Source organism: Lynx rufus, unplaced genomic scaffold (genome assembly GCF_022079265.1).
Source record: "Lynx rufus isolate CCGP_SWC_20201006 ecotype Redwood Valley unplaced genomic scaffold, mLynRuf1.p SCAF_6, whole genome shotgun sequence".
Lineage (NCBI taxonomy): Eukaryota > Metazoa > Chordata > Mammalia > Carnivora > Felidae > Lynx > Lynx rufus.
The window spans coordinates 23,239,345-23,266,745 of record NW_025814878.1 but is presented as its reverse complement, the minus strand read 5'-3'; the positions used below and the strand labels follow the sequence as shown (position 1 = coordinate 23,266,745).

At 40.6% G+C, this 27,401-nt stretch overlaps 1 protein-coding gene across 1 annotated transcript in view; it reads left to right on the top strand.

The window, feature by feature from the left end:
• The first annotated feature begins 1,327 nt into the window (after window positions 1–1,327).
• PDE7B (phosphodiesterase 7B) overlaps window positions 1,328–27,401 on the top strand; it is a 141,394-nt gene continuing 115,320 nt past the window's right edge. The window contains exon 1 of the mRNA XM_047102309.1: window positions 1,328–1,893. Within this exon, the coding sequence (XP_046958265.1) occupies window positions 1,656–1,893 (238 nt within the window). The 5' untranslated portion in view covers window positions 1,328–1,655. The remainder of the gene's footprint in view (window positions 1,894–27,401) is intronic.

Sequence of the window (27,401 nt, the reverse complement as noted above, 5' to 3'; positions counted from 1 at the left end):
AGGGCAATGAAAATAAAACACACCTTACAACGGTCTTTTTCCTTTCCCCGAAGTCTCCTCTTCTCTCCCCTGAAGAAACATCAAATGACTGTGTGATAAACATGCCCCGCAAGGAATGTAGAACAGGAGCAACAGATTGTACATCAGCAAAACAAAATGCCAAGCAAAATAAAGCCCTTTGCAATGGCAGAGATGTGAAGAGGAGAAAAAGATGGGCTTGTTGCAATGACCGCCAAGAAAACAGGAGCTAGCCACGTGAATGTTCAACTTCAAATTGTTCCTACAAACCCAATTTGCTGACAAAAGTGCCCAACACAATACCACCCCACTTTCATTTATGTCTGGGGCTTTTCACATAAGCTACAGGGGGCACCCCCTTCTGTTGTGTGGTTCTGACTTGCAGGGCTGGCTTCTTCACCTGAGCCGTGGGACCCGGCTTGCGCCTGGCCCAGGACTGTCCTCAGCTGAACCCCTCGCAGGTGGGGGCACAGCAGTTAGCGACCCAAATATCAAGTCCACAGCGCTCTGTCTCTGGAAAGTGGATCTTCAACACTCTCTCCTTTCTTTCCAGTGCCACGTACGCCACCCCCCCCCCATGAATAGCCTTTAAAATGATTACAGTTTTCTTTGCGAGGGGGTTTTAACAAGCCCAGGGTACCTATCCAGACTTCGCAACCCCACTGCACGATCGCGTGAGGATCTTGGTGCTTCCCTAATTCACTTCTTTCAGAGTTAGCTTTGGGATGTGATTCAATGTTATTTCCCTTCCAGCTGAAGGGCGGCTGAGGTTACGAAGGGATTTGACCAATAGGCCAAAACCCAGTTAGGTTTGCTGAGAACCCAGTGACAGCGAGGGGGAGGGGTGTGGGGGAGGGGAGTGTGTGAACTGTGGGGTGAGGACCCATCCCAGAGCCTTCTGCCTAACCCCATCCCAGTGCAGACGCGGGGGACAGACAAGGTGGCCCCCCGCCAGTCCTTCCAGAGAGCAGCAGCTGCAAATCGGTTCTGCCAGTGCTCAACTTCCCGTTTTCCGAGAGCTCCTTGGGACTTGCGGGGCTAGAGCCAGGGAAGCTTCTAGGCTTCCTGCACCACGGAGCGGGGGGAGGGGGGCGCACTCTTCACCTGACACCTTCAGATAACCGACCGGCCTCTGGAGGAGCCCTCGGAGAAGCTGGCAAAGGGGGAGCCCCGCTTCTTGGCCTGGAGACAAGCCACTTGACAAACTTTGACAAGCACCAGAGGAGAGCGGAGAACAAATGAATCCGAAGAGGACAGGCAAACGCTAGAGCCTCGATGGCTTTCCCCCCAGCAGCCGTCCCAGCGGCGGCCTGGGATTAATTAAGCGCGGTGCCGCCAGTGCCCGGGAGAGCTGGGTGGGGGGGAAAGTGCGCTCGTCTCCAAGGAGCGAGCGCGGTGGCACTTCTCACCGGCGAGAAACCTGGGCAAGTGAGTCGCCGCGTCGTCAGTGTTTGCGAGCGCCTGAGCGACAGGGAGGCTGTGCCAGGCTGGAGGAGGCTTGCCTTTCCGGAGCTGGAGGAGATTTCCCGGGGCTTCGCCTTCCCCTGCCTGGGAAGACTCTCCCGTCTGGCGGCGGCGGCGGCCGCGGCGGCCCCGGCAGCAGCGGCCCCAGCTGCTCCGCGGGGGGACGGGGCAGAATGCCTGTCCTCGAGCGCTACTTCCACTCGGCAGAGCTGGGCAGGAGGTGGACGGCCCCAGAAGGTGCGCTGCCCTCCTCCGCGGGCGGCCGGCCGGGGTGCCAGCAGGGGCCGCTGCCCTGGGACTTGCCCGAGATGATCAGGATGGTAAAGCTGGTCTGGAAATCCAAAAGTGAGCTGCAGGCGACCAAACAGAGAGGCGTTCTGGAGAACGAAGATGCTCTCCACAGCTTCGCAGGTAAATTGTGAGGTGCGAGAGGTAACAGGGCCAAGTCCGATTGCTTTGGGTCCCTGCCGTGCAGAGCCCGAGCCAGAAAAACGGGAGAAGGAAGGAAGACCACTTGCAGCACGGGGTTCGAGGGCTGTGATTAATGAATGTTTGCTCCATCGTAGGAAGGCATCTTTAAAATTAAGAAGGATGTGGTAGGAGGAGCATTAACAGACTGGGGATCCAGTAACCTGGGCTCTGGGCTCCGCTCACACTTGCTTGCCCTGCGGCTTAAACAAGTGAAATTTCCTGAACTTCAGTCCCCCCAAAAGAAGGTGGAGGTGGCATTAGATGTTCTTTACTGGCGATCCTGCCCCTGCAATTCCTTATTGGCAAGTCAGAATTCTCTCCCAGACGATATTCTTCCTGGGCTGCTTTTTGTAACGCTTTTTATAAAGTAAAATACGTTTCCCGATCTTTAACTATGGAGCTACGGCATGTATCGTGTTCCCAAGACTGAGTGGTCTGGAAGCTTTGCATGTCCTGGGAAAGTTGGCAAACTTCCTTGCCTCGATTTCCCCTTTGGAGGTGACGATCAATAATACAGATTCCCCCATTGATACCAGGAAAAATCAACTCCCTCACAAATGTGGAAACGATGACTCATAGGGACTTTGTCATGTTATAAGAATGTGCTGTGTTTAGGACAGTTGTGGAGAACCTTTCTGACAGCCGGCACCACAACCACCAGGACAGCTAGGATCCCTGCGAAGGATCCCAAGAGGCTCTGATAAAACCGTAAACTAAGAAACCGTAACTGGTCGCAGGGTGCTCTCTTCCTTTGGGGAATGTGTTGGTAGCTATTTGGAAAGTGGTGGTTCACTTTAGAAGAACAAATACGAGCGTGTGTTTATGCATTTGAAGTCTTGGCTAGCCCTATGCAACAGAATCCTGACATACCGTTGGTGGTGAGAGGTAGGAGCCTAGACGGGACAGATAGACCAAAAATTACCTCTCTTCCTACATGGAAAGGGACTAAGAAGTCAAAATGCAGCTAATCTGATTTTTAACAATTTATGTAGAAACTTTTGTAAGTTGCCTAATGATCTAAAAAGAATATCATTACAAAATAATGTTCTGGACCAAAAAAAAAAAAAAAAAAGACTTGAAAGGAAGGGGAAAAATAGTGTTGGTCTCTAGTAAACATGAGTACTTAGGGATGAGAAGAAAACCAGTGAGACTGAGGTTTATGTGGCAAATTGGAGATGAATGCCCAGGGAAACGGGTCTTGGTCAGAAGAAATGAGGTAATGCCAAAGCCATCCGTATTTCATGGGAGTCGTACAAGACAGATGGAAAAACCCACCTGGACAGACAACTTCACTGTGACACTTCAACTGTTACCACTCTTGGTTTGTTTCAGTAAATTAAGTGATTAAAATTCGTATTTCAAATTGCGCTTTTGATAAAGTTACCTAATTCAACAGCCGTTAGCGCGTGTTGGGGATAGGTTTATGTTGTTATTTGTACTATAGGTGGGTGGGGGGTTAATTCTTGAAAAAAGCAGTACTACAGACAGAAAATAGAACTTCTGTGACTCTTTCTCACTTAAAAGGAACATTTTTCAGGACGTTGCAAAGCTGACTAGTGGAGTCTTAATTTATCCCTGGACCACTGCCTCACTCGCAGTGGAATCTCTCAGCAGCCACTTTGGCTCCCGGACAGGCTGTTCCCTGGTCTGCTGTCCCCTTTGTCCTGTTTGCAGGATACCTTCTCCAAGGAGGTCTGCCTCTTCTTCTTCTTCCTTCCCTGCCCCAGCATTCTCAGGGAGATGAGGGGCTCTCCCTTCCTGTCATGGGCATGAGAACTTGTCATCCACGTATGCAGCCTGAGCCATGTGGTGCAGCCCCAAAGACAAGTTGCTTCACTTTCCAAATTGTCTCCTACTTCCTCCCGTCCTGTCCCTGATGCTGAAGCTCCTCCCCGAATCAGGTGTTCTGTGCCATTCTACCCAGAACAGCGTGACAGTGAGGGTCTCAGGAACGCTTGAAGAATAGTTCCAAAAATCTGGCGTGTTTCCATTTTTAGAAAGACAGGGTTTAGGCTGTATTCAGTTAGTGTACAGGTTTTATGGTAGAAAGCTTGTCAAAAAGACACCAAGACATATAATGATCTCTCTCTCTCACTATCTCTCTTTCTCTCTCAACCTCGCTCTCTCTCTCTCATCTGACCCTTGCCTCAGAACTCTCACACAATTCATATTTTGACAGTGCTAACAACTTCCTGTTCCTCAAAATGCGTCAAGTGGTGCCCTATCTCTGAGCTTTGCCTAGTGCTTGGAATGTCTTTCTTTGACTTAGCCAACTAAAAATGCTTTAATTCAGGGGCGCCTGCGTGGCTCAGTCGGTTAAGCATCTGACTGTTGATCTTACAGTTTGTGGGATCCAACCCCATATCAGGGTCCGAGCTGACACAGAACCTGCTTGAGATTCTCTCTCTCCCTCTCTCTCTGTCTCTGTCTCTCTCTCTCAAAATAAATAAATAAATAAATAAATAAATAAATAAAATTTTTAAAAAATAAAAATAAAACAGGGCACCAGCGTGGCTCAGTTGGTTAAGCATCCGATTTCAGCTCAGGTCATGATCTCACAGTTCGTGGGGTTGAGCCCCACATTGGGCTCTGTGCTGACAGCTCAGAGCCTGGAACTGCTTTGGATTCTGTCTCCCTCTCTCTCTGCCCCTCCCCCACTCTCTCTCTCTCTCTCTCTCTCTCTCTCAACAATAAATTTTTTAAAAAAGATTAAAAAAATTTTTAGTAAAATAATAAATAAATAAATAAATAAATAAATAAATAAATAAATAAATTTTAATTCAAACCACAAAGTCCACTTCAAACATCCCTTTCTTTGTGAGGGCTTTCCTGCTCTCCACCCCCATGCCCGGGCATCTTCCCCCACAGTCGTTTGTTTCCTCCTCTCTGCTATCTGTACCTGTATAGATGTTACATTTGTATCACACAATATATTTGCCATGCTATAACCACACACAAGAAAACTGAAAGCTAAAACATTCTATGTATATTTTCACTGCTTGTGGTAACTGATACATAGGTTTACATGTTTTAAAAACCATGAAATTGCAGAAGTTCCAAATAGAACCAATAGTCTTCAAGACTTCAGAGGTGGATATCACTGTTTTTTAGTAAGTTGAATGTAACCTTAAAGCCTCCAGCTCTTCTTTTCTTTATGGAGGGGCATCCTTATTTTCGTTCATACATCTCACACAAGACTGGGACTTGGTTTCTCACAAGTATAATGGAAAAGTGTTCTGAGATTTTGCTTAGGTAATAAAGGCAGACAGCAAAAGAATTTGTGGGAAAATAAATGCATAAATATGTATTCATGAGAGGCTTTAAGATGAGCTTCACTAAATTGTGAGTGATGGACGACAGACCGGAACAGTGTCCCCTGAAGGGAGCAAGGACGTGCGAGAGAGGAGGTTACATGTATGAACATCTTCCTTCCAGCTTCAGATGGGTGTTGGCTGGAAACTAACAGTGACTGTCATAGCGATAGGCTGGAGGAGGGAATGGGGGATGACAGGAAGAAGTGGGGCTCGTCATCTTCACATGTTGTGCATCTGGGCTTTGGTGGAGGCACTGTTTGCTCTGGAGAGAGCTCTGGAAGTGATCAGCATGCCCAAAGTTGGTGCACCAACTCAGTTCATTGGATCATATCCAACTGTTTAATTTTCTTAATACTCACATTGTTTTCCCTTTATGAAACAAAGGATGGTCTAATTATCTAGTTAATCCAAAGAGGTGAAGAGTGGATTAGAGACTAAACAACTTGTCTGGGGTCACATACTGACCCTGTGTTAGAACCAGAACAGGATCTCCATCACCCAGCTGTAGTCCACAAAACTGACACAAGTCAGGCACAGGCTAGGTTATTTAAAGTTAACTAAGACATTGTTTTATTGATTATATGTAAAGGTAAAAACATAGGAACTCATGATATAATACAAATCTTGGTCAAACCAGAAAAATTATATTACCATGCAAAATAAGCTAGACAATTGTGCCTTTACATTTTTCTACTATTTTGAGGGCTTTAGTTTTAGATCCAAGCTTCAAGTGCTGGGAAGGCCCAGGGGAAGATTCCCCATCTATCATCAAAAAAAAAAAAAAAAAAAAGTAAGCTTTAAAGCATGGTGGTGGTAGCATGCCCAGGAGGGGGTTCTGGGGAGGGAGAAGAAGGGCAGGAAATAAATAGGCAGTTTCTCAAATGCAGTAAGTGCAAGTATTAGTCTAATTGTGATTCTCGGCAGCAACCTAAAGCTAGACATCTCCTAACAGAGCTTGTTCTCAGTTGAATAAATAATTTTATTTTGGAATTCAACCAAATAACTACAAATTCTATAGCCACAGAACTTACCTTTCTTTTGGTGTCTCTGGTCTAAATTTTACATTATTTACTTATTTATTAAGCTTGTGCTCATTTCAATAGCCTTTGGTATCAGAAAAATATAAAAATACCTAACTCCCTAAAAAATATATATATATATATATATATATTTTCCCCATGCCATTGTAACTTTCCCAGCCTTTCCAGGAGAATAAAATATCAGAAATTTGCTTTATACTTCGCTCTAAAAATTAAACCACCTCAGAGGAAAAAAATCTCCAAAAGAATTCTTTGATTCCAAAACTCTACAATTCAAATTGACATTCAAAGTACTATTTTAGGGGCGCCTGGGTGGCGCAGTCGGTTAAGCGTCCGACTTCAGTCAGGTCACGATCTCGCGGTCCGTGAGTTCGAGCCCCACGTCAGGCTCTGGGCTGATGGCTCAGAGCCCGGAGCCTGTTTCCGATTCTGTGTCTCCCTCTCTCTCTGCCCCTCCCCCGTTCATGCTCTGTCTCTCTCTGTCCCAAAAATAAATAAACGTTGAAAAAAAAAATAAAAAAAAAAAAACAAAGTACTATTTTAAAGTACCTCAAGTATCAAGCATAATATAAATATATTGAAGATTGAACATTCTTATGATTATAGGTCAAGGAGCATTTATTGGATGTTTAATGTATGCCAGCGACTGTGCTAAGGTCTAGGGACTCAGGGAAGAATCAAATGCTTATCAAGAGAAGAACAATTATAAATTGGTGAACGGGAGTTCTATCTACAGCATCTATGTGAAAACAAGCATTCATTGGTTTAAACCTTTCTGTCAACTCCCAAGTATTGGCAATAAAAGTGGTGAAATTCAAAATCATTTGTTAAAATTCAAACACATTTTCAATCACTCATCAGTATTAATGATCTCATTCAAAGCAGGACAAATTGCTTTGATCAAAGAATCAATGAGTCTTAACAGTAGATAACTTGACATTAATTCAAAACATTTTTCTAAAATAACTACTTGTGCATTAGTTTGCATTCAATCTGTAGCTAAACTGGGTAATAATCGTTGACACTTGAATCTGTTTGTTTTTTTTAATTTATTTTAGAGAAAGAGTGTGTGAGTGGGAGAGAGAGGAGTAGAGGGAGAGAAAGAGAATCTCAAGTAGGCTCCACGCTAAGTGCAGAGCCCAGTGTAGGGCTCTATTCCACGACACTGGGAACATGACCTGAGCCAAAATCAAGAGTTGAATGCTTGGCCGACTGAGCCACCAGGCACCCCTAATCTGTTCTTAAATCAGAATGCAAAATTGAGCAAAAACTGGAAGACAGCGTCTTACTTTCACTAAATCTTGTCCTTCACATGACTTCCCTATTTTTATAAATGACATGACCTCTGCAGAAACCCTTTTTCAAAACTGCTCTAACTGCCCAGTTCCGGTTGGTTCTAAGTCCATAATACAAATTAGTAGTACCAGAGTATTGGTGCAGTGCTGAGATTTTCAAATTTTTAAGTCTTACCTCTCTCACTCAAACTGTGTGAACCTGGGCAAATTATTTCACCTCTCTGTGCCTCAGTTGCCTCTTCTATAAAAAGGGAATAATGATAGCACCTTCACAAAAGGTGAAGACTAAATGAGATAATACCAAGAAAAAAAGCCTAGAAAAGAGCCTAAGCCCTACTACATTCTCAGTAGATGTTAACTATTATAATTATTGGTATTATTGCTATTTTCTCAACAATACCTCATGCTCATCACCTGCTTTCTATTTAGTTCCATGGCCCTTGGCCAAACTTCATGTTTTCTTTATCATCTTGCAGTAGCTCCTAACTCTAGTACTCTCTCTACCCTTCTTCTTTTTTTTTTCTTTTTGATGTTTTATTTATTTTTGAGAGAGAGGGAGAGAGAAAACGTGAGTGGGGAACGGCTCTGCTTTGAGATCAGACTGTGATCAGATCAGACAGCCCATTGCGGGACTCAAACTGATGAACTGCAAGATCATGACCTGAGCCAAAGTTGGACGCTTAACTGACTGAGGCACCAACATGCCGTTCTCTACCCCTCTTCTTTCTACTGTGTGATTGAGATCAGTAACATCAAAAGAAAAATCAGAATATGTCTTGCCCTTCTTCAGAATCCTTCAGTGATACTCTATTGTCTGCAGAGAAAATCCAAATACTTTTATCCTGCATTTAAAGCTCTCCACAGTCTGGAACTAGCTCACTTTTCCCATCTTATTTGTCATTATTGCCCCATAAGCACTTGCATTCAACCCAGACAGGACAAGCATGCCACAGCTACATCCTGGCTTTCTGTTCATTGTTGACTTCCCTCCATGCCCCCAACTTCTGCCATTCCTTAAGACCCCACTCATATACCATTCCCTGCACAAAGCCTTCCTGAGGTTACTGAAGGAGTGTGTGTCTTTCTCTTTTGAAGTCTCACAGAACTTTCTCTGTATTTCTTTCACAAACAAATCACTTTGTCATAATTAATGTACATTTTCTTCCTTCCCTCCTGGCTTCTCAGCTTTTTGACAATCTGAAGAACATTCTATTTTCTTTGTGTTCTTCCTAACATCTTTCACACATTAGCCACTCAATACACTTCGATAAGTAAAAAAAAGGAAATTATCAGAAGGAACAAAATAGCTTACAATTTGCCATTAAATGCATGAATGAACATTTTTTTCTAGGCAAAGATTACTCAAGAAATATGAATTTAGTTATTCCTTTTAATGGAATCATTTTTAAGTTTATATTCTGGTAGAGGATCAGTATTAGTCATTATAGCTTTTAAAATAAAAGAAAAGAATACATGACAGTGGATTCCCCAACTATTAAAAGGGTATAAACTATGTACAAAACTAATATGAGACAGTTCTATATTCATATAGGGAAGTTGCAGTGCACTGATAATTATAAAATTTTAGAGCAAATGCATATAAATTGTGAATGCTTTTATATACTTTAAAAATAATTACTCTGTTCAGGCATTTTGGAACATTTTATATCAACTAAAGTTTGAAAAGTTGCTTTTTTTACAGATAACAGTCTGTATATTCCTCAACGTAATTTCAAAAATAGAATGCGGAAGGTGTGTGTTTACCCAGTCCTACAAATGAGATTTTGAGGGGTTGGAGCTGAATGGAGGATGTTATTCCCACGTCCTCTGCTCTTTGCCTGGAAACAGTTTTTTTTTTCCTTTTCTTTCTTTCTTTCTTTCTTTCTTTCTTTCTTTCTTTCTTCTTTCTTTTTTTTTTTTTTAAACAAGTCTGGTTAACTGAACAGCAGAGCATTGACTTTTGCATCTTACTAATTTCTAAAAGGAAAACATTAGAAGCTTTATTGTAAAAAGACCAAAATCTCCAAGTTATTTTTTTCACTCACAGAAGCAATGTAAAGAAGAGTGTGGTCTTTTCTACTACCTGATTTTTCTCACTCTTCAATTATCAATACACCTCATAGTATGTGGTAGGTATATATCACCCTATCAAAAAGAGGAAGCAGAACACAAAGTACTTGTGATTTAATACAGTGCCCTAGCCTAGATCTGTATACAGTGTAGACATCATTATTTCTTTTTCTATTTTTTCCCTGTCTTTCCATAAATTTCTCTTTAGAATTGACTTCAATCTCTAAAATGCTAAGAGACCACCCAAGAGGTGAGCTTTGTATCCTTCCGTTTGTCTTAAATTCCTTGAACTACAACATTATGAGAGAGTCTTTCTTCAGAATACTTCTTCTCACCTAAAAAATCTGCTTGGCATGATATGTTATAGATTATAAACCACGCCCCTGTCCTGAGCATTTTGTTATTCCCTCAGCTCTCACACACGTGCTGAAGGAAGACTAAAGAAGAGCCTTTAGGTCATGGTCCTTATCATTAGTAACAAGATAAAACTTAAAAGTAGGCCTTGTGTGCAATTGGAAGGCAGAGTCGACAAGACAAAGCAAGGTTTAGTTGTGTGTGGCCTTAAAAGTGAGTCCAAGGGGCCAGGCTGATTACAGAAAAATAAAATCCCTAGAGAGAAAGGGACAAATTTTTCAAAAGAGATTGAGTAGCAGTTGCATGTTCTTGATAGTAGAAATCGAAAGGTGGAAAACCAGAAAATTGTAAAATAAAATCAAGGTCAGTAGAGAGATCAAACAAAAATAAATGTAAGTAAATGTAATGTAATGAGAAATGTAATAAATGTGCCAAAATAAATGTAAATCTTTAGTTAAAGCATTCATAAGGAAAATTAAACAACCAAGGGCATCGAGACACATTTAGTGCAATAATTAGAACATCCTCAGATTTTCCTTTCTTCTAGAATTAAAGCCAAAGCACAAGACTCTTTTCTTACTTATTTCTGCATCTCTTTTGGATGGCACCCAAATATCTCACACAAATATAGATAACCTTGATGACAACTTCTGGAAACTGAAAGAGATATTTGTTTAGAGGATCTGTGTCAAAAATTCATTGAAAAGAGTTGATAGCTTTTGTTGAAAAAAAAAAGTTAGAAAGAGAAGAGAAAGAGACAAGTAAGGAGACAACCGTGGAGTACCAAGAAGAAGGAAGTGAAGTGAGATCACTACAAAGAAACTGGATCCAAGTAGAAGTGTAAACAAAAACATATAGAAATGAAAACAGTCACTGTTGAAGACAACTGTAGCAGAGATCTCAAATGTCCACACTGAAATGTACAGTAAAATACAGCCTGTTTCTCTTCAACTAATCAAATCTTCCTCTTTAGCCCACCTGAATGGGATAAAAAAATTTGTATTTGCTCATTATCATGGTGGAGGTCAATCTTTTCCAGACTAAATTACTTCTTTTGGATAAATACTTCCCCTGCCCCTTTCTTTTCTGCAAGGTGGTTCTGGGTGATCGTGTGCCTTGGGCCCACGCACACCGATCTGAATGTGCCTACTGCACAAAATGCAAAATGCTAGCCTGAGATTGGGGAGCCAAGGCATGTTCATCTGACCACTGGGTTCTGTCTTTGACTCTCTTCCCCGTAATTCTCCAGGGTGTCAGGAGTAGATGGCCTTACTTTGTGCCATATTCTCCTTCCCCAGAGAGAGCCTCTAGTGTGGAAGTGGCAAGAAACCATATCTGCCTGCCTAACTCTCAATGACAATGGGATCTAATGAGAGAATGTAGAGAGTCCCTTTATCTTTCCACAAAGACCAGTTTTCAAGTGTATTGTTCTGCTGCAAGCTCACACAAAAACCAACAAACGAAACAACAACAACAAAGGAAAGCAAGCAAACACAAAGACCCTTCTCACTCTGAGGGTCAATGATGAATCTTGACTCCCTCTTCAAAAAACACTACCTCCAGGGGCACCTGGGTGGCTCAGCGGGTTAAGCATCCAACTTCAGCTCAGGTCATGATCTAGCGGTTTGTGAGTTCGAGCCCCATGTCAGGCTCTGTGCTGACAGCTCAGAGCCTGGACCATGCTTCAGATTTTGCATCTCCCCCTCTCTCTGCCCCTCCACCACTAGTACTGTGTGACTCATTCTCAAAAATAAATTAAAAACATTAAAAAAAAACAAAAACAAAAAAAACCCACTATCTCCGTTACACACTGATTGAGCTACCATGTGCTGGGCCCGTACTTGAGTATTGCATATTCAATAGTATTTATTTTAGTTACATTCCTATGCACATGCTGGACCCAGTTATTCTACCCTATTACCTCTTTCTCTTTTGGTTACAATATACACATGCATTTCAGCAACCAATCTCAGGACTTCGACGCTGAAAAGTTCAACTGAATGACTGTAATACATGAAACAGAATGGGAACAAGTGACACCTTTCTGGTTGGTTTCTACATCAAAAGCTGAGGTTTTATATCTAATACAAATCTGAATTTCAATCATAAACATACAGTGCATTGTATTCTGGTCAGGTCTGATACATTTTCATTGCTTAAATGTGCTCATTGGAAATTTCTAAGAGGTATTCTCCTTTCTCTGCACTCTGGCTCCTAGAGAGAAGGATGGGAGGGATGGGAGATGCCAGGAGAAGTGAGGGTGATGAGGAATAAGGCTGCCAGCGCTGTAACAGGGAAAACAGCACTGTTTTCTTCTAGCTCTGTAACAGGAGTCATTATTACCTTTTCCATGGTAGCTGATATGAAGAACCATCTACCTCCCTCCCTGTTCTTCTGTCTATAAGTCATTCAAGGTTTATGTACACCTATCTTTTTGCCCTTAGTTTCTCCTTTGAATATTAGTTGAGTTCCACATTGCTTGTCTTGGTTCAACGTATCATTCTACAGTAGAACAAAAGAAAAGATTTCCTTGTCAGTTAAATAGGTATATAAAATCAAGAACTGTGAACTCATCAGATTCATCAACTCTAAAGCAATTTCTACCCCCTTTAGTCCTAAATGCCCTATTGTTTGATTTGGTGATAAACGCACTGTAGAATGTGAATAGATAAAATTGAACTAGAAAATTTTTGTTTTGAAAAAAAAATTTTTGAATGCCTCCACCCTCCAAAAATAATGAGAAACACTCTAGGAGGTCACAGAATAGAAAATGGTGTTTTAATGTCATATCCAAATATTTAGCATCTTCTACCATGCAAGAAGTCACAATTGAATAAGGACTTGTTCCTAACTCAGAAGAAATTGAGACCTCTATTTACTGGTTATTTATTCAAGATATTCAGAAAGGGAAATAAATCGAATTTCTATGTTTTTCTTACAAAGCAATTCGATTGAATAATTATGGTTTGAGTGTCTACTCAGTGCATAGCATTATGTTATGTGCCTGGGACGAAAGCAGAAGAAAAAGAAGTTATGACCTGTTAGATGAGACAGACCTATAAACAACTCACTGATATCAAGGTAGAAAGGCATATGTCTCAAGATACAGTAGGAATAATACTCTGTGGAAACACTGAGGAAGGACAAAGACTGCTTATTCATAGGGAGGTAGTCTGGGGCCATATTACCAAAGACCTCATCTACCTTTCTAAGGAGTACATCCTCCAGGTACGAGAAGGCTTCAAATAATTTTAGTGGGAAGTGACATGATAAAATTTACATTTTAGAAGGACTGCCCTACCAACAGTGGCTGGTGGAGAGTTAGACTTGAGGTAAAGATACTAATGTATTCCCAACCATCAACTTGGTGTTCATTGGCCATATTTGGTAAATATCAAGAATTTTGAGATGTTGAATACTTTCCCTTTAACTTACAGACCAACTTTCCCAAGTGCTATAGTATTTTACACAGAACTACAAGAAATAATATATAAACCATCCAGTTAAAGCGCTTTGCCACTTGGTACCAACCTGTCCTGAAGGAGGTGTATTCCGTGTGTTCTTCCATCCAGATCTCCCATTCCAGCTGTGATCCTCACTTCCACAAATTCAAGACCTGACACAACTGATCTTCACAGTTTCACGACAGCCTGTCCCTCCTACTTCGCCAAGTCGTATTTCTTCTGTCTTCAGGTTGCCATGTTTTTTAAGCAATTTGTTCAAGGCTAGGTGCCACAGGATGGATGAGGAAATGTCTAAGAAAAGTGTAATTTTTATATAGTTTATAATGTAGTGAGTTAGATAAAACCACATACTCAAACACAAACCTAGTGTGATAGATACCCCAGAGGACTCCGTGTTAACTCACCCTTCTCTAGAGGGACCCAGGAAGGCTTAGTGTGGACATAGCTTACAGCTATGTCTCTAAGATCATTAATATCTCAACAGATATGACAAAATGACCTTCTTGGTGAAGGAATTAACGTGAATGTAAGTACAAAGACAGAAAAGCATAAGAAACGATTGAGAAATGGAGGTTAATCGAGTTAACTTAGTATGATGTTTAAAGTAAAAACTAGTGGGAAACAAAGAGAATTAATGGGACTGGGTTGCATATGGACAAGAAACCTTCACTTTTGTAGAACCATTGAAAAATTATAAGAGGAAAAATGGAGAAGTCTTTGAATTTTATAAAGGAAAGTGCCTCTAAGTTCATCTAGTTAAACCACTGCAGTTGTTTTGTTTTGTTTTGTTTTGTTTTTTGATGAGAAAACTGAGAGCCCCAGAGAGGTTACACACCATACTTGGAGCCAATTCTAGGTCCCTCAATGCCCAGCCATGCTACTGATTCAGCCATGCTGCCTGCCATGGTCAAACTCCAAAAATGCCTCTCTCCATGATAACCTCTCTAAATCTCATTTTCTGTCCTTTTCACTCCAAAGCACTAACATCTCTACGATTGTGTTATATGTGTGGTATCCATCTTACACAAGCAACAAGTACACATGCACCCATAAATGCATGCGTGTATGTGAACACACATGTTTTTCTTGTTCCCAGACTTGAATTATAAATTGTTCTGGACAAGTCCCAAGCTCTGGTTGTGAATTTCCCATCTAGCGTGCTGCATTGTACTAAAAGGGTAGTTGCCCACCAGAAAAGAATACCAGATGTAAGAATTTAAACAGGATTGTGAGGTTAAAGGAAGTTATATATGAAATAAATAGACATGGTAGCTATTGGTTGCTATAGCCATTATAAGTGAAATGTTACTGTGATCCTATATAATAGTTATGTTTCTTTCTGCATGGTTGCCTGGAGGTAGAGTTGCAGGAGGGTGGGCCAGACAGGGCCAGTGCATGTGGCCATTGAAAGCGTGGGTCTGTGGTACGTTTGCCCGTGAACCATTGGGGATTAACCCCCTCTCAAGCTTTCTTTGCAAACATAGTGTTTAGCTCAGAAAGCACATGGAAGATTTAGCAACATTTAGGCAAGATTTTATAAAGCTCATCTGCAGCCACTTTTATTTTTCTTGATTCTATAAGGTGTTTGTATTCCCAAAAGAAGCGTATAGGCCTTGGTGGCCAGTTTTCCTCCTTTTTGCTCTGAAGCTATCTCCTGTCCTCTCAAAAGCCTTCTTAGCTGCCTGCATTATGCCATTCACAGCCCGCCTGCTTATTAGCCACCCAAATAAGGTAACAGAAATACAATGGAAGTGGCTTCTTCTTTTTAATGAACAATAGACCTTATTCCATTAAAAATAAGACCCTACTCTGAACCGTTACAGAAACATTTTTTGATGTTAGAAACGTCAGTGGCTGTGGGGTGGGAGTGTTGGGGGCAGACAGAGCTTTCTGCTGCTGTTCTTAATTATTTTTACTTCATGCCTCCTCTACCTCTGGGTCTAGCTGAGGCAGAAACAGTGAAATGCCATAAAATAACCCTCTCTCGAAGTATATTTGGCCTGACAGGAAACAGGAAATACCAGAAAAGATCACAAGAAAAGCTGTAATCATAAGATTTCTAGCCTAATTCTTTTGACGTCAGCAGTTTAGATAAGTCAGATAAGCAATCACAAGCATCCGCGAGCTCCGGAGTGCCAATCCAAATACCCGAAGTGCATCTTCAACCCCTTTGAACTTGCACATTGTTGTTTTGCCCCTGCCCTCTTCTCTTCCCCACAAGAAGCATATCCTGAAATTGTGAATTATGAGTTTAGTGTCAACATTAAGGTATTCAAAGGCATTACACAGAACTTCTAAATTGGTCTTATAGCTAATTCAGCTGGCTTCGTGCATCATACACTCTGGATGAAGCTGACTGTTGATAAGGCATGAAAAAAACTGACTCTGGCTTGTTTCAAAAGGAGTTTGCTTCCTAAAGTTTAACTTTTCCAATCTTGACAACTAAGTGATAGCTGTACTTTGTCTTTGATAATATGCTAAAGGACACATTACCATCTCCAAAATATGCTAAAGGATTCAGTAACAGCAGCCATCATTATTATCACCTTTCCTTGGCCACCACTACCTCCACTGCCCCCCATAACAAAATACTTATGGGTTGGTTAGATATAAATTGCATGGGGCATATACTCCCCTCTAAGTTTTCATAACTTCAGAAATAGAACTAGAGAATTTAACCATTAGATAATAAGCAGAGGCACAGGTATAAGCTGTTCAGAGAATGACATAAGAGATTAAATTAAATTACATAACATGGAAATTTAAAATTTAAAAAAAAACTTTGAGGACAAGAACTATTTAGACATCTACCTATTTCCAAAAAGATTTTTAAGCTTATAAGAAAGTCACAATAAAACATAAGAACACAAAGACATAAAACTATTCTGTCAAGATGAAAGACAAAAACTACATAGTAAAGGAGGAGGAAAGGAGAACAATTACACAAAGTAATTGAGCAAAACTGAGATCTCAACTTCCTAGCAGACAGGGCAAAGGGTAACAGAATAATTATAGCATTCATTATCTCTAGGAAAATTCCCTGGGAAGAAAAACATTTTTCCTGGCATTGGGTACATAAATAGGACTCTCTTATCATGATCATGATAATGATGAGATATGATATGATATGATATGATATGATATGATATGATATATATAATGGAGGATGATACTGGTATGATATGGTAGTATAATATAGATGATATGGTATGATAATGGGGGTGATATGGTATGATATTGATGACTTGGTATATAGTAATGGAGGGTGTCCCTCCAAGGACTTTAAGCAGATATGAAGAGGTGTGCCACCTATGGATAGTTTCACACACTCAGTGAAAGATGATTCCATAGAGACCATTCAGTTGGGAGTCAAAGGAGAGGTGGCCCCAGCTTGTGGCTTCGGGGTGGTCTGACATAATGAGGAGTCAGGAACATGTACACAGTCACGAGGAGTGAGAATGGAATAGTCTGTCTTTGTCAGGGAAGTGCAAGCCTCAGCAGAGCTCAGCTCTTGTGAATGTAGAAAGTTAGGTCACAGGTCCCTGGAACATGGAGCTCACACAGATCTGCTAATTTCATCATGGGCATACCTGCCCTTATAATCTTTAAAATTGTAAGAGAAAAATTAAGTAACAAATGTTTCCTCTTAGATGGTAGAAATATTTTTATGTTTTCCCTGGTTGTGCCAGACATTTGGCTGTAACTAAATACACATGGGTAAAGTGTCCCAATTAGGTCAGAGGTGAGTCTTGAGTCTTCCCTGTGTGTGTGTGTGTGTGTGTGTGTGTGTGTTTTATCTGATACTCTGTCTTGAGTAACACAGCTAAGCCCTTTACTTTGTCAGTGTTTCCTCAGTGCATGAACACATGTAGGTACTCAAAAAATGTTATATTTAATGTTCAGAATAAATGCTATCTGAACATATTTTCATTGTATTTGAACCCATTACCCACATTCTGCCTAACATCTTGCTCAGTGAAAACCCTCATAATATTTCCCGAGGATTCAGAAAATTGGAAAGAATGTATGTGTTTAGATTAAAAGATAAATATTATATTCAAGAAAGCCCAGTAAGTATGAAAACAAGTGGATTTCTTCCTATTTAGTACAAAAGTGATGAGCAGCTGGGTGTTAAGTATATGGAGAGCTGCAGCGAGTCATCTTTTCTGAGACCGCTTCCAAATAACCTTACCAAGGAGTGTGTGTGTGTGTGTGTGTGTGTGTGTGTGTGTTGGGGGGATGGTGGGCTAAAAGAAACAGATTCATGTCAGAGAGAAAACAGGCCCTCTCTTTGTCTAATACACTGGACCATGATCTTGTAAAGACAAGAGTAGAAAACTGAAAAATGAAAGGAAGCACAATTGGGCAGAGTAACACCTGATTTCTGCAATGAACAGTGGAATTTAGAAAGGAAAAAAGAAGACCTGACCCAGATAACCCCAAACGTGGCCCAGAGAGTAGAAGGAAGAAATGTCTGGACACCCTAGAAAGACTTGTTACATACTGTGTCTTCTAGCTTCTTAGAGCTGAGCTGCTCTTCCTGACAAGTCACCAAGGCCAAGGTGAGTCCTTAACTCTCAATAGTTGCTATACATTTATATCATCAGTCTTGGTCACACTAACCAAGTTGAACTCTTGCCCTTTAATTGGAAACCAAGTGTGAATTAAGGGTCAACCAAGATGTATGCAAACACAGGCATTTTGTATGCTTGCTACTGTAAAATTACTTTGAATCAGTGCTTTAACGTGCTTTAAAGGCTTCTAGGGCCACCTTAGAGGTTACTGAATTCTTTCTAGGGTCACTGTTATTTGCTGTTGCTCTGCAAAGCTGAAAAGTTAAACGATATAAAGAACTGCACTTCTCAGGAAGCCTTCAATTCTCCACTCTTTTGGAAATATTGCATCCATTGTTTATAAATTTTGTGGTTCTGATTCATGTTCTTTTTTTAAATCTTGTGAAAAATTAATAACCTCCTACTTTCCTACACCCTTCTCCCTTTAGGCCTATCACTGGGAATGCTTCTCTTTAATTCAGAATTACCATGGTTAAGTGATGGGCTCTAGAATCCATGCATCTTTACTAAACTCTTTGGACCTCAATTTTTTTGCTATAATATGGAAACAATGATGGAAACTGCATTATGGTGCTGCTTTGGGGAGTAAGCCAGATAATCTATGTAAAAAACCTACCATACTGCTAGTGCTAATGATTATTATCCCACAATTTTCTTATTTCTTATAATACCAAGGAATATCAAATTGCCTTTTTACCTTATCCTTATATTTGCAATTCTAGTAATACAATCTTGAAACTAGTCTTTAATTTCTTTAAGTTTATTTATTTATCTTGACAGAGAGAGAGAGAGAGAGAGCAGGGGAGGGGCAGAGAGAGAGGGAGAGAGAATCTCAAGCAGGCTGTGCACTGTCATCACAGAGCCTGATGCAAGGCTCAATCTCACAAACCATGAGATTATGACCTGAGCAAAAATCAAGAGTCAAATGCCTAACCAAGTGAGCCACTCAGGCACCCCTCTTTACTTCCAATTTTTAATCCAACTTTTACTCATTTTACATCAGTATGTACAGTGAAAGCCTAATACTTCTAATCATACAATTACCAAAATATTCTAATTGGTTCGGAGTGGAGATACAGAGTTGAAAATTTGGTTGAGTCCAAGTACATGCAAAAGTAATTTCTAAAAGGATGTTGAATTTGCCAGTACTTGGTTTTCAACTAAATCCTTTGTTAAAACAAGTTAAAATTCGAGAGGCTTGTATTCTCATTTTTGAGTTGTCAATTGTTTATGGCATGAATCGCCACTTAACATCAAAAATCTATTTAATCACAAAGTCTCTATATTACCATTTTTGTCGAGATGACATCCGCTTAGACTTTTTAATGCAGAAAACCAGTTCATGGCATGTTGGCATTAGAATTCCAGCCACAGCTTTTCAGGAATCAAGATTGATCACTCTTGACAAGCGGCAGACCTTTCCAAAGCACCACAGGGAGAGAAACTTCTCAGAAACCAGAGGTTTTGTAAGGAGATCAACATAATAGCTTATTTCCTAATGAAACTGGCAGGAGCTGATGTCTTCTAGTTATGTTTAAGAAAACCATTAGATTTCCTCATGAGATTTCAAAGTTTGGATGACCTTCAATTAGAGACAAAGGACAACCTGAAAACATATAACATCTGGTCATCCCAAAATGTCCAAAGAAACCTGAAATTATTCAGCACCACCAGCCTGTTCATTGAACAAAAATCATCTAACCTCAAAGGTCTATTTCCTGGGAACTCAGCAGCAAGGTAGAAATAACAGCCAAGGGGAATTAAGAAAAATACTGTCTGATTAATTGCTTTCAAAGGAATAGGTTTAGTCAAAATTATCCCACTTTGGAATGTACAGTCTTAGTATATGATATTCCAGTGTTATGAGCAATGGTAGATTCAGGAAGCTTATGTACCTCACCTTATCAACTCAAGTGTTGGTTGGTAACTTCTTATGCTAAACAACATGTGGATTTGAGAAAGATGAAAGGGAAGCCATGTGGGTGGGGAGTAGGTGACATTTTCATAGGTGGCATTTTATAGAATTCAGGGGAAAATATACTATATCACGTCCATTTACTTTAAGTGTTACTAGACCAAAAGGAATTCCTTTGAGGACACTGATTTGCAAGAGAAAAAGTGATTTATATAAGGAATAGTCTAATGGAACGTAAGGCTTTTAGGTTCTGCCATGAAAATATCAGAAACAGGATTGAAAATCAGCAAACTAAATACAGACAATCCACTTTTCAGATGCATGAATTATGAACGAGCCACTCTGAGCAGTTGTTCAACATAAGCAGTGGTGACATGTCAGGTTGACCTGTGCTTTGGACCAAGGGTGACCTAATAGCAACTTCACAGTGTACGAGTTAAAAGTGACCTGTTTCTGAGGCAGAGAGAAGGCAGAAGAATGCATGCAGACTCCATCCTTGGGGCCGATCTCTCAGTAGTTCCTCAATGCAATTATACAGAATTAATCAATCCCTGGACATGGAATCAAAAGACACCTTCCTACTTGCTATGCAGATGTAAACTTTCCTCTCTCTGCACCAGAGCCAGTCAAAGTGCAAGCCGTGGAGATCTGAGCCGTGATGGAACCATGCCGGGAGGGCACAGTCACTTGAAACAGAGCCCATGTTTGATTTAAGCTCAGAATGACAACTTTGGCAAGAGTGGGTGATGGCTTTGCTGCATTTGAGCAGGAAAAGCCTAGATGCTAGGCATAAATTTCTTAGTTTTAATTATGCAAACTCCAAGAACATAGTGGCTGTTTGAATACTATCCTAAAGTCCATTTGATTAATTTTCCCAAAGTCATGCCATTCAGTTTTCAAGACTTTCACGTTCAGGATTTTAGCTGTCACCTCCTCACACTTGAAATAAATTAACTGCTTCCATGTATAGAAGGCTAATAATCCTACATTTTAATTAAGAAAATAGTGATGCTGATGCTTGGAACATTGAACACCGCTCTACAGAAAATATTTGCCATAAATTGATCATTCCATCCACCAGAAATCAGACCTCTGCCGAGCTTAGAGAGTGATGTGAAGAAATACAAATTACATCCCCCTTCTCTTCAAAATTTACAATCCAGTTTGGAATCAAAAAATCAAGCAGGAAAATTAGCTAACAATTCAAACCCTTGTATTCTGATGTCAAATACTAGTCTGAAAAGTTAGAATACATCTGAATCAAAATGGATAATTATTTTAAATCTTGCTGATAAAAATAAATATCTAACATACCCTTCCTTCTTTTTTAGCTAATCTCCATTTGCAGAACTTTTTTCCTGAATAAGGCTTATTTCTAAATCTGGGTCATCATCCCAGACCTTCACCTTGTCCCTGACTTTGATGGAGGAAAGGACTGATTCTTTTGCTTCCATTTGATTTATATCATTTTTCTCTCTGTCTCTTCTGCCCTCTCTTCTTTACTGCCCACATTAAGAAAATTTAATATATTAAACTTCATATTTATAAGTAAATAGCCAAGTTAGTATAGATATTGGCTTCATAGAAGAAACATGTGACCAAGAACCTAAAATCATTTTATTAGCAGAATAAGAAACGTAAGAAACCAGGAAAAAAAAGTATAAACTATAAGAACATCTAAGTTGTGGTAATAAAAACAAGTTTATTATAAAAATGTAAGTATACAAGGAACTTTCACATTCATATTATTTCCTTTAATCCTCAGAACAACCCAGTGACATAGACAGATACAGAATTACTACCCCACTTCACAAATGGGAAACTGAGGCTCAGGTTGTGTAAGAGATTTGTCCCAGATCACAGAGCTTAAACAAAAAAAGATAAGAAGGCTTTGTATATGGAAAAAAAACTAAAATGTCATTTGACAGATGAATGAATAAAGAGTCATATAGATAGATAATGGATAAATAGATAACATGAAAAATATATATAATGGAAATTATATGTGTGTGATGAAATTTACATGTATATAAAATAGAAATTATTCAGTCTTTACAAAAAGAAAGAAAGAAAGAAAGAAAGAAAGAAAGAAAGCAAGCAAGCCTGGCATTTGCACTGTGAAGCAACCTGGAGGACATTTTGCCAAATGAAATAAGGAAGACACGAAAAGGAAATATTGCATGATCTCACTTATATGTGGAATCTAAAACAGTCAGATTCATAGGCTGAGGAAAGAGGAAAATGGGGTGATGTTGGTCAAGGGGTACAAAGTGTCAATTATGCAGGACCAATAGTGCAGATCTAACTTACAGCATGGTGACAACAGTTGTATCGTATACTTATAATTTGCTAAGAGAATAGATCTTTACTCTTAACACAGACACACGTACCATGGTAACTGCACAGAGGTAATGGACATGTTATTTATCTTGACTGTGATAATCATTTCACATTGTATGTATATGTATATCAAGACATCAATTGGGAAGAGGCATGGGTAGCTCAGTTGGTTAAGTATCTGACTCTTGATTTCAGCTCAGGTCATGATCTCAGATTTCAAGTTCAAGCACCACGTTGGGCTTTGCAGTGACAGCATGAAGACTGTTTGGGATTCTCTGTCTCCCTCTCTCTCTGCCCCTCCCCTGCTTTCTCTCTCTCTCAAAGTAAAAAAACAAAAAAAAAAAAAAACAATCAGTTGTACATCTTAAATATATACAATTTTTATGTGTTAATGAAATCTAAAACTATTTTCAAAATTAACGAGATTTTCAAAATAAACGAGAAGGCTTTGCACAATACCTGCCACTGAGTACATGTTTAGTAAACTCCAAATTTTATTACTGTGAAACAGAGCTGGGGTTGTAGTCCTCTGCTTCTGATTACAAGTCCAGGGTTCTTTTCACTTGGTACATACCCCTTGATATAAACCACTTCTTTAAAAAAAAGAAGTCCGGGCGCCTGGGTGGCGCAGTCGGTTAAGCGTCCGACTTCAGCCAGGTCACGATCTCGCGGTCCGTGAGTTCGAGCCCCGCGTCAGGCTCTGGGCTGATGGCTCAGAGCCTGGAGCCTGTTTCCGATTCTGTGTCTCCCTCTCTCTCTGCCCCTCCCCCGTTCATGCTCTGTCTCTCTCTGTCCCAAAAATAAATAAACGTTCAAAAAAAGAAAATTTAAAAAAAAATAAAATAAAATAAAAAAAGAAGTCCTTTGAATTATTTTGGTTGTTCTTTCAGGGCAAACCCTGGCAGGAGGATTTTTATACTATTTCCTAGAACATTGTGCTGTGCCTGGTGGCTGCCATATAATAGATGCACAATAATGATCTCTTGAATGCATAAATGTAATTGAATGAGACAAATGCTATGAAGTTGACTGCCACCCTCTGTTTTATTTTACTCTTAAATAAATTCACTTATTAGCCGGTAGCATAACAAACAGCTTTCTTTTTGAATGAATCAGTATTAGTGTGAATAGCATTGTTTACGTGAGAGTCTAATAAGAGATTTTTAAAAATTCTGCCCTAATTCAAGGATAGTTGTCCTCGGTAGAAAGACCTGAGAACTAGTCTGGGATCAGGAATTCTTGAACAATTAACCTACCCTTCATGACTCATCCTCCTCTCCCCTCCCCCATGTAAGAAAAGAGGATGGCATTACCTGCCAAGTCTGAAAGTCAAAGGGTTGTGAAACTGGGGCCATAGTTCCTCTCAATGCTTTCAGTGACTTAGCACTATCCGTCGGAAGTCATGAGATGTGTTCAAATTTAATCACGCATGGGGTCAAATCCACCAAACACATCTCCCAGGCTTTAAATGAGCATCTAATTCAGGCTGGGCATTGCACCTGGCCCAGGGGGTACAAAGGTGACTACGATTAAGATACTACAGGACAGTTACGGAGAAAGCAACTCAACATACCCAGCTTCTAATCCTGGTCTGTTGCTTACTAGGTATGTGGTGCTTGACTAACTAACCTGTCAGGTCTCAGCCTTCTCATTTGTAATGAGTGAGCACTGTTCTTGCTATGTTGTTAGACTTCAAGCATGGGATATTGGCATTACTGTACTGGCCCTCAAGATGCTCATGGTCTAGTGAAAAGACAAAAATGGAAACAAAGAATATTGGGGCGCCTGGGTGGCTCAGTCAGTTAAGCATGTGACTTTGGATCAGGTCAGGATCTCACGGTTCATGGGTTTGAGCCCCACATTGGGCTCTCTGTTGTCAGCACAGAGCCCACTTGTGATCCTCTGTCTCCCTCTCTCTCTCTCTGTCCCTCCCCCCACCTCTCTCTCTCTCTCTCTCTAAAAATTAAATAAACATAAAAAAAGAATACTGTGTGGTATTTGACAGAGAGTAGGGCACAGCTCTGTGAGGACACTGAGGAACAGAGGCCTAACCCCTTAGTGCTGAGGGTGTAAAGTGGTCAAGAACTAAACAGTGTTCCGATGTTTTCTGGGTGATCCTTACACCATCCTCGTGAGGTAAGGCCTATTACAGTTGTCTCCCCTTATCCGTGGGGGATATATCCCAAGAGCCCCGGTGGATGCCTGAAACCACAGATAGTACTACTGAACCCTATCTACATTATGCTTTTGCCTGTAAACACATACCTATGATAAAATTTAATTTATAAATTAGACACGGTAAGAGATGAACAACAATAATGAAATGGAACAATTATGACAACATACTATAATAAAAATTATATAAATGTGGTCTCTCTCTCTAAATATCCTACTCTACTCACCCTTCCTCTTGTGATGATGTGAGGTGATTAAACGACTATGTGATGAGATGACGTGAGGAGAATGACGTAGACACTGAGACGTAGTGTTAGGATACCATTGACTTTCTACACTGCATCAGAAGGAGGGTCACCTGCTTCCCAACCACGAGTAACTGAAACCATAGAAAGTAAAAGCACAAATAAAAGGGGACTATTGTATCCTATTTTGTGGCTACGAGAAGGAAGGCACCTGGAGGTTAGGATAGTTGTCTGAAGCCACACAGCTAGAGGGACAGAATTGGAACTCACATTGGGGATCTCCAGAACACACACTATTAGCCAAGGTGGCACACAGCCTCTTTTCATGGAAGTTTTTCAGAATATCAGAGAATTGCCAAGCAAACAAAATAGGAGAAGTCCATTTCAGGCCTAAGAACAGCAGCTCTGGGGTCCTGAGAGATTCCTTTCTACCTGCCACCCCTTCCTCTCTACCTACAATGCCCAGTTAAGCTCTGACCCAACCTAAACATCCAGATCCCTCTCTAGAAGGGATCTGAAGTTGTTTCCAGGGTCTTGTGTTGGCCTGAAGGCTGAGTTGTCCTAGCAATGCATTAGAATCCACCGTTGATTCTAAGCCATCTTGAATTCTTGGTGGGGAGAAGGGATGTGGAGCAGAGACTGATCACACTGACCTGAGTTTGGATTAGATTTTCTACTGTCATTCTAGATTCTCAAGACCTTAGTAGGGTCAGAATTGAGGCCAATTGAGAGAAAATACTCTCCACACTCAGTGTGGAGCCCATTGGGATTCTCTCTCTCTCCCTCTGCCCTGCTCCCCACACGCACGCACTCTTTCTCTTTAAAATAAAAACACAACGACAACGACCACAACTCACAATATCAAAGCAGTTATATATACCCATTACTATTTCCCATCCCTGTCTTCCTGCCTGTTTCTCCCACCACCCTGGGAAGTCACAGCCTCCCTCTTTCAGATCTAGATCACTGCAATAGTCTCCCGAGTTCCCTGTTTTCAACATCACCTAAAGGCGAATCCATCCTAAACACAGGTTACTCTTTCCAAAGCATAGCTCTGCTTATGCCGTTCCCCTCAAAATCTTCCAGTGGCTTCCCACTAATCCAGCATCCGAAACATACAGCAAGCTAGCCCCACTCTGTACTTTCCACTTCTCTGCCTCGCTTTTGCTACATGCCAACAAAACAGGACAACTTGTGTTTCTCTTACTATAGTTTCCCGCCTCTGAACGTTTACTCAAAGTTGTCCTCCCCCACTGGACATTCATGCCTCATCCCCAGCCCTCTAATTTCCAAATTCCCTTAGCTTTCAAGAATCAGCCCAATTAACACTTTCATGTAGCCTTCCCTGATATCTCAGGAATAAATACCTCCGCACCTGTAACCCATAGCATCTCTTTTTTTATCTTCCAGCTAATGCTGTAGGTACTATTGTATTTTTCATATCTCCTGGCTACATAATAAATTTTCCTCCAACATGCATTTCCAGGGGCAAAGTAGGGACTTATTAAACTGCATTTAATTAATTAATAATATTGAATGAAGAACATACAATGTGCGAAATAGCATCTTGTTTAGGACTCTATTAACATGTGAGAAGACTATGAAAATATCCACAACTCCTTAATTGTACATCTTTTTACTCTGGGGTTCTTTTTAGTGTGCAGCAGAAGACTATTAGGAGCTAACATTGTTCTGCAAGTACAGCTGTATTAACATTGCAGCTCTAAAGAAAAGCATAAGCAGGTCAAACATATGCTTTGAAAGAAGAAAAACAAACCAAATTATAATTACTTTCTGTCTGTGCATGAGGAGCCAAAAATCACCAAACAATAGGCAACAAAAACCACTTCAGCTTTCTATCTCATAAAGGCAAAAGTTACCCACCTGCTTCTCTGCTGGTGGCAAGTTCATTGAGTAAGAGGCTGGGGACAAGAGACTCAAACAGGAGGAATCGACAACAGACTACCTGTTTCCTTCCATGTGGGGCCTTAATGAAGACAGTTCTCTTGAAGCTACGAAGGGCTCAGGCTAAGTCCAATTTGGTTTGCTTGCCTGGTCCCAACTCATTTCTCAACTGTCTTATATAATTATCTCCATCTTCATACCTGGAACCTTGGCCAAGAACTTCACAATGTGGGTAAGACAACCAGCCCCATTCCTTTCCCTTCCTTCTAAAAGGAAGCCCATTCACATGCCCCATAAAGTATTGTTTTCATTGTCTTTAGCTTAGATGTCACTATTTTTTGGAAGGCTGTTCCTGATGCCCCTAATAGATTAGGCCCTTAGTAGTGCTAAGTACACATACCTTTCATTCTCCTTCACAACACTTGCAATGATATGTTTAATTTCTACCTTTCCCCCAAACACTGTAAGCCCTTCACAAGCAGAAACAGTACTTGTCCCTTATTATGCCTGGCACATGGTTCGTGCTCGATAAATATCTGTTGTGAATAAACGCACAAACGAATGCAAGTCACAGAGAATCCAGTGGCTTGCAAGTTTACGAGAATGGCACGTGCTTGTGTGTGTGTAAGTACATTCATACCTCCTCCTTACAGACAGCCCATAGCCCAAGTACCACAAAGCACAGTTTCACACGTGCCTAGAAGTGAGTAAAGGAGACACCTACTGGGACTCATCTGGGGACAGGAGAACTTGACAG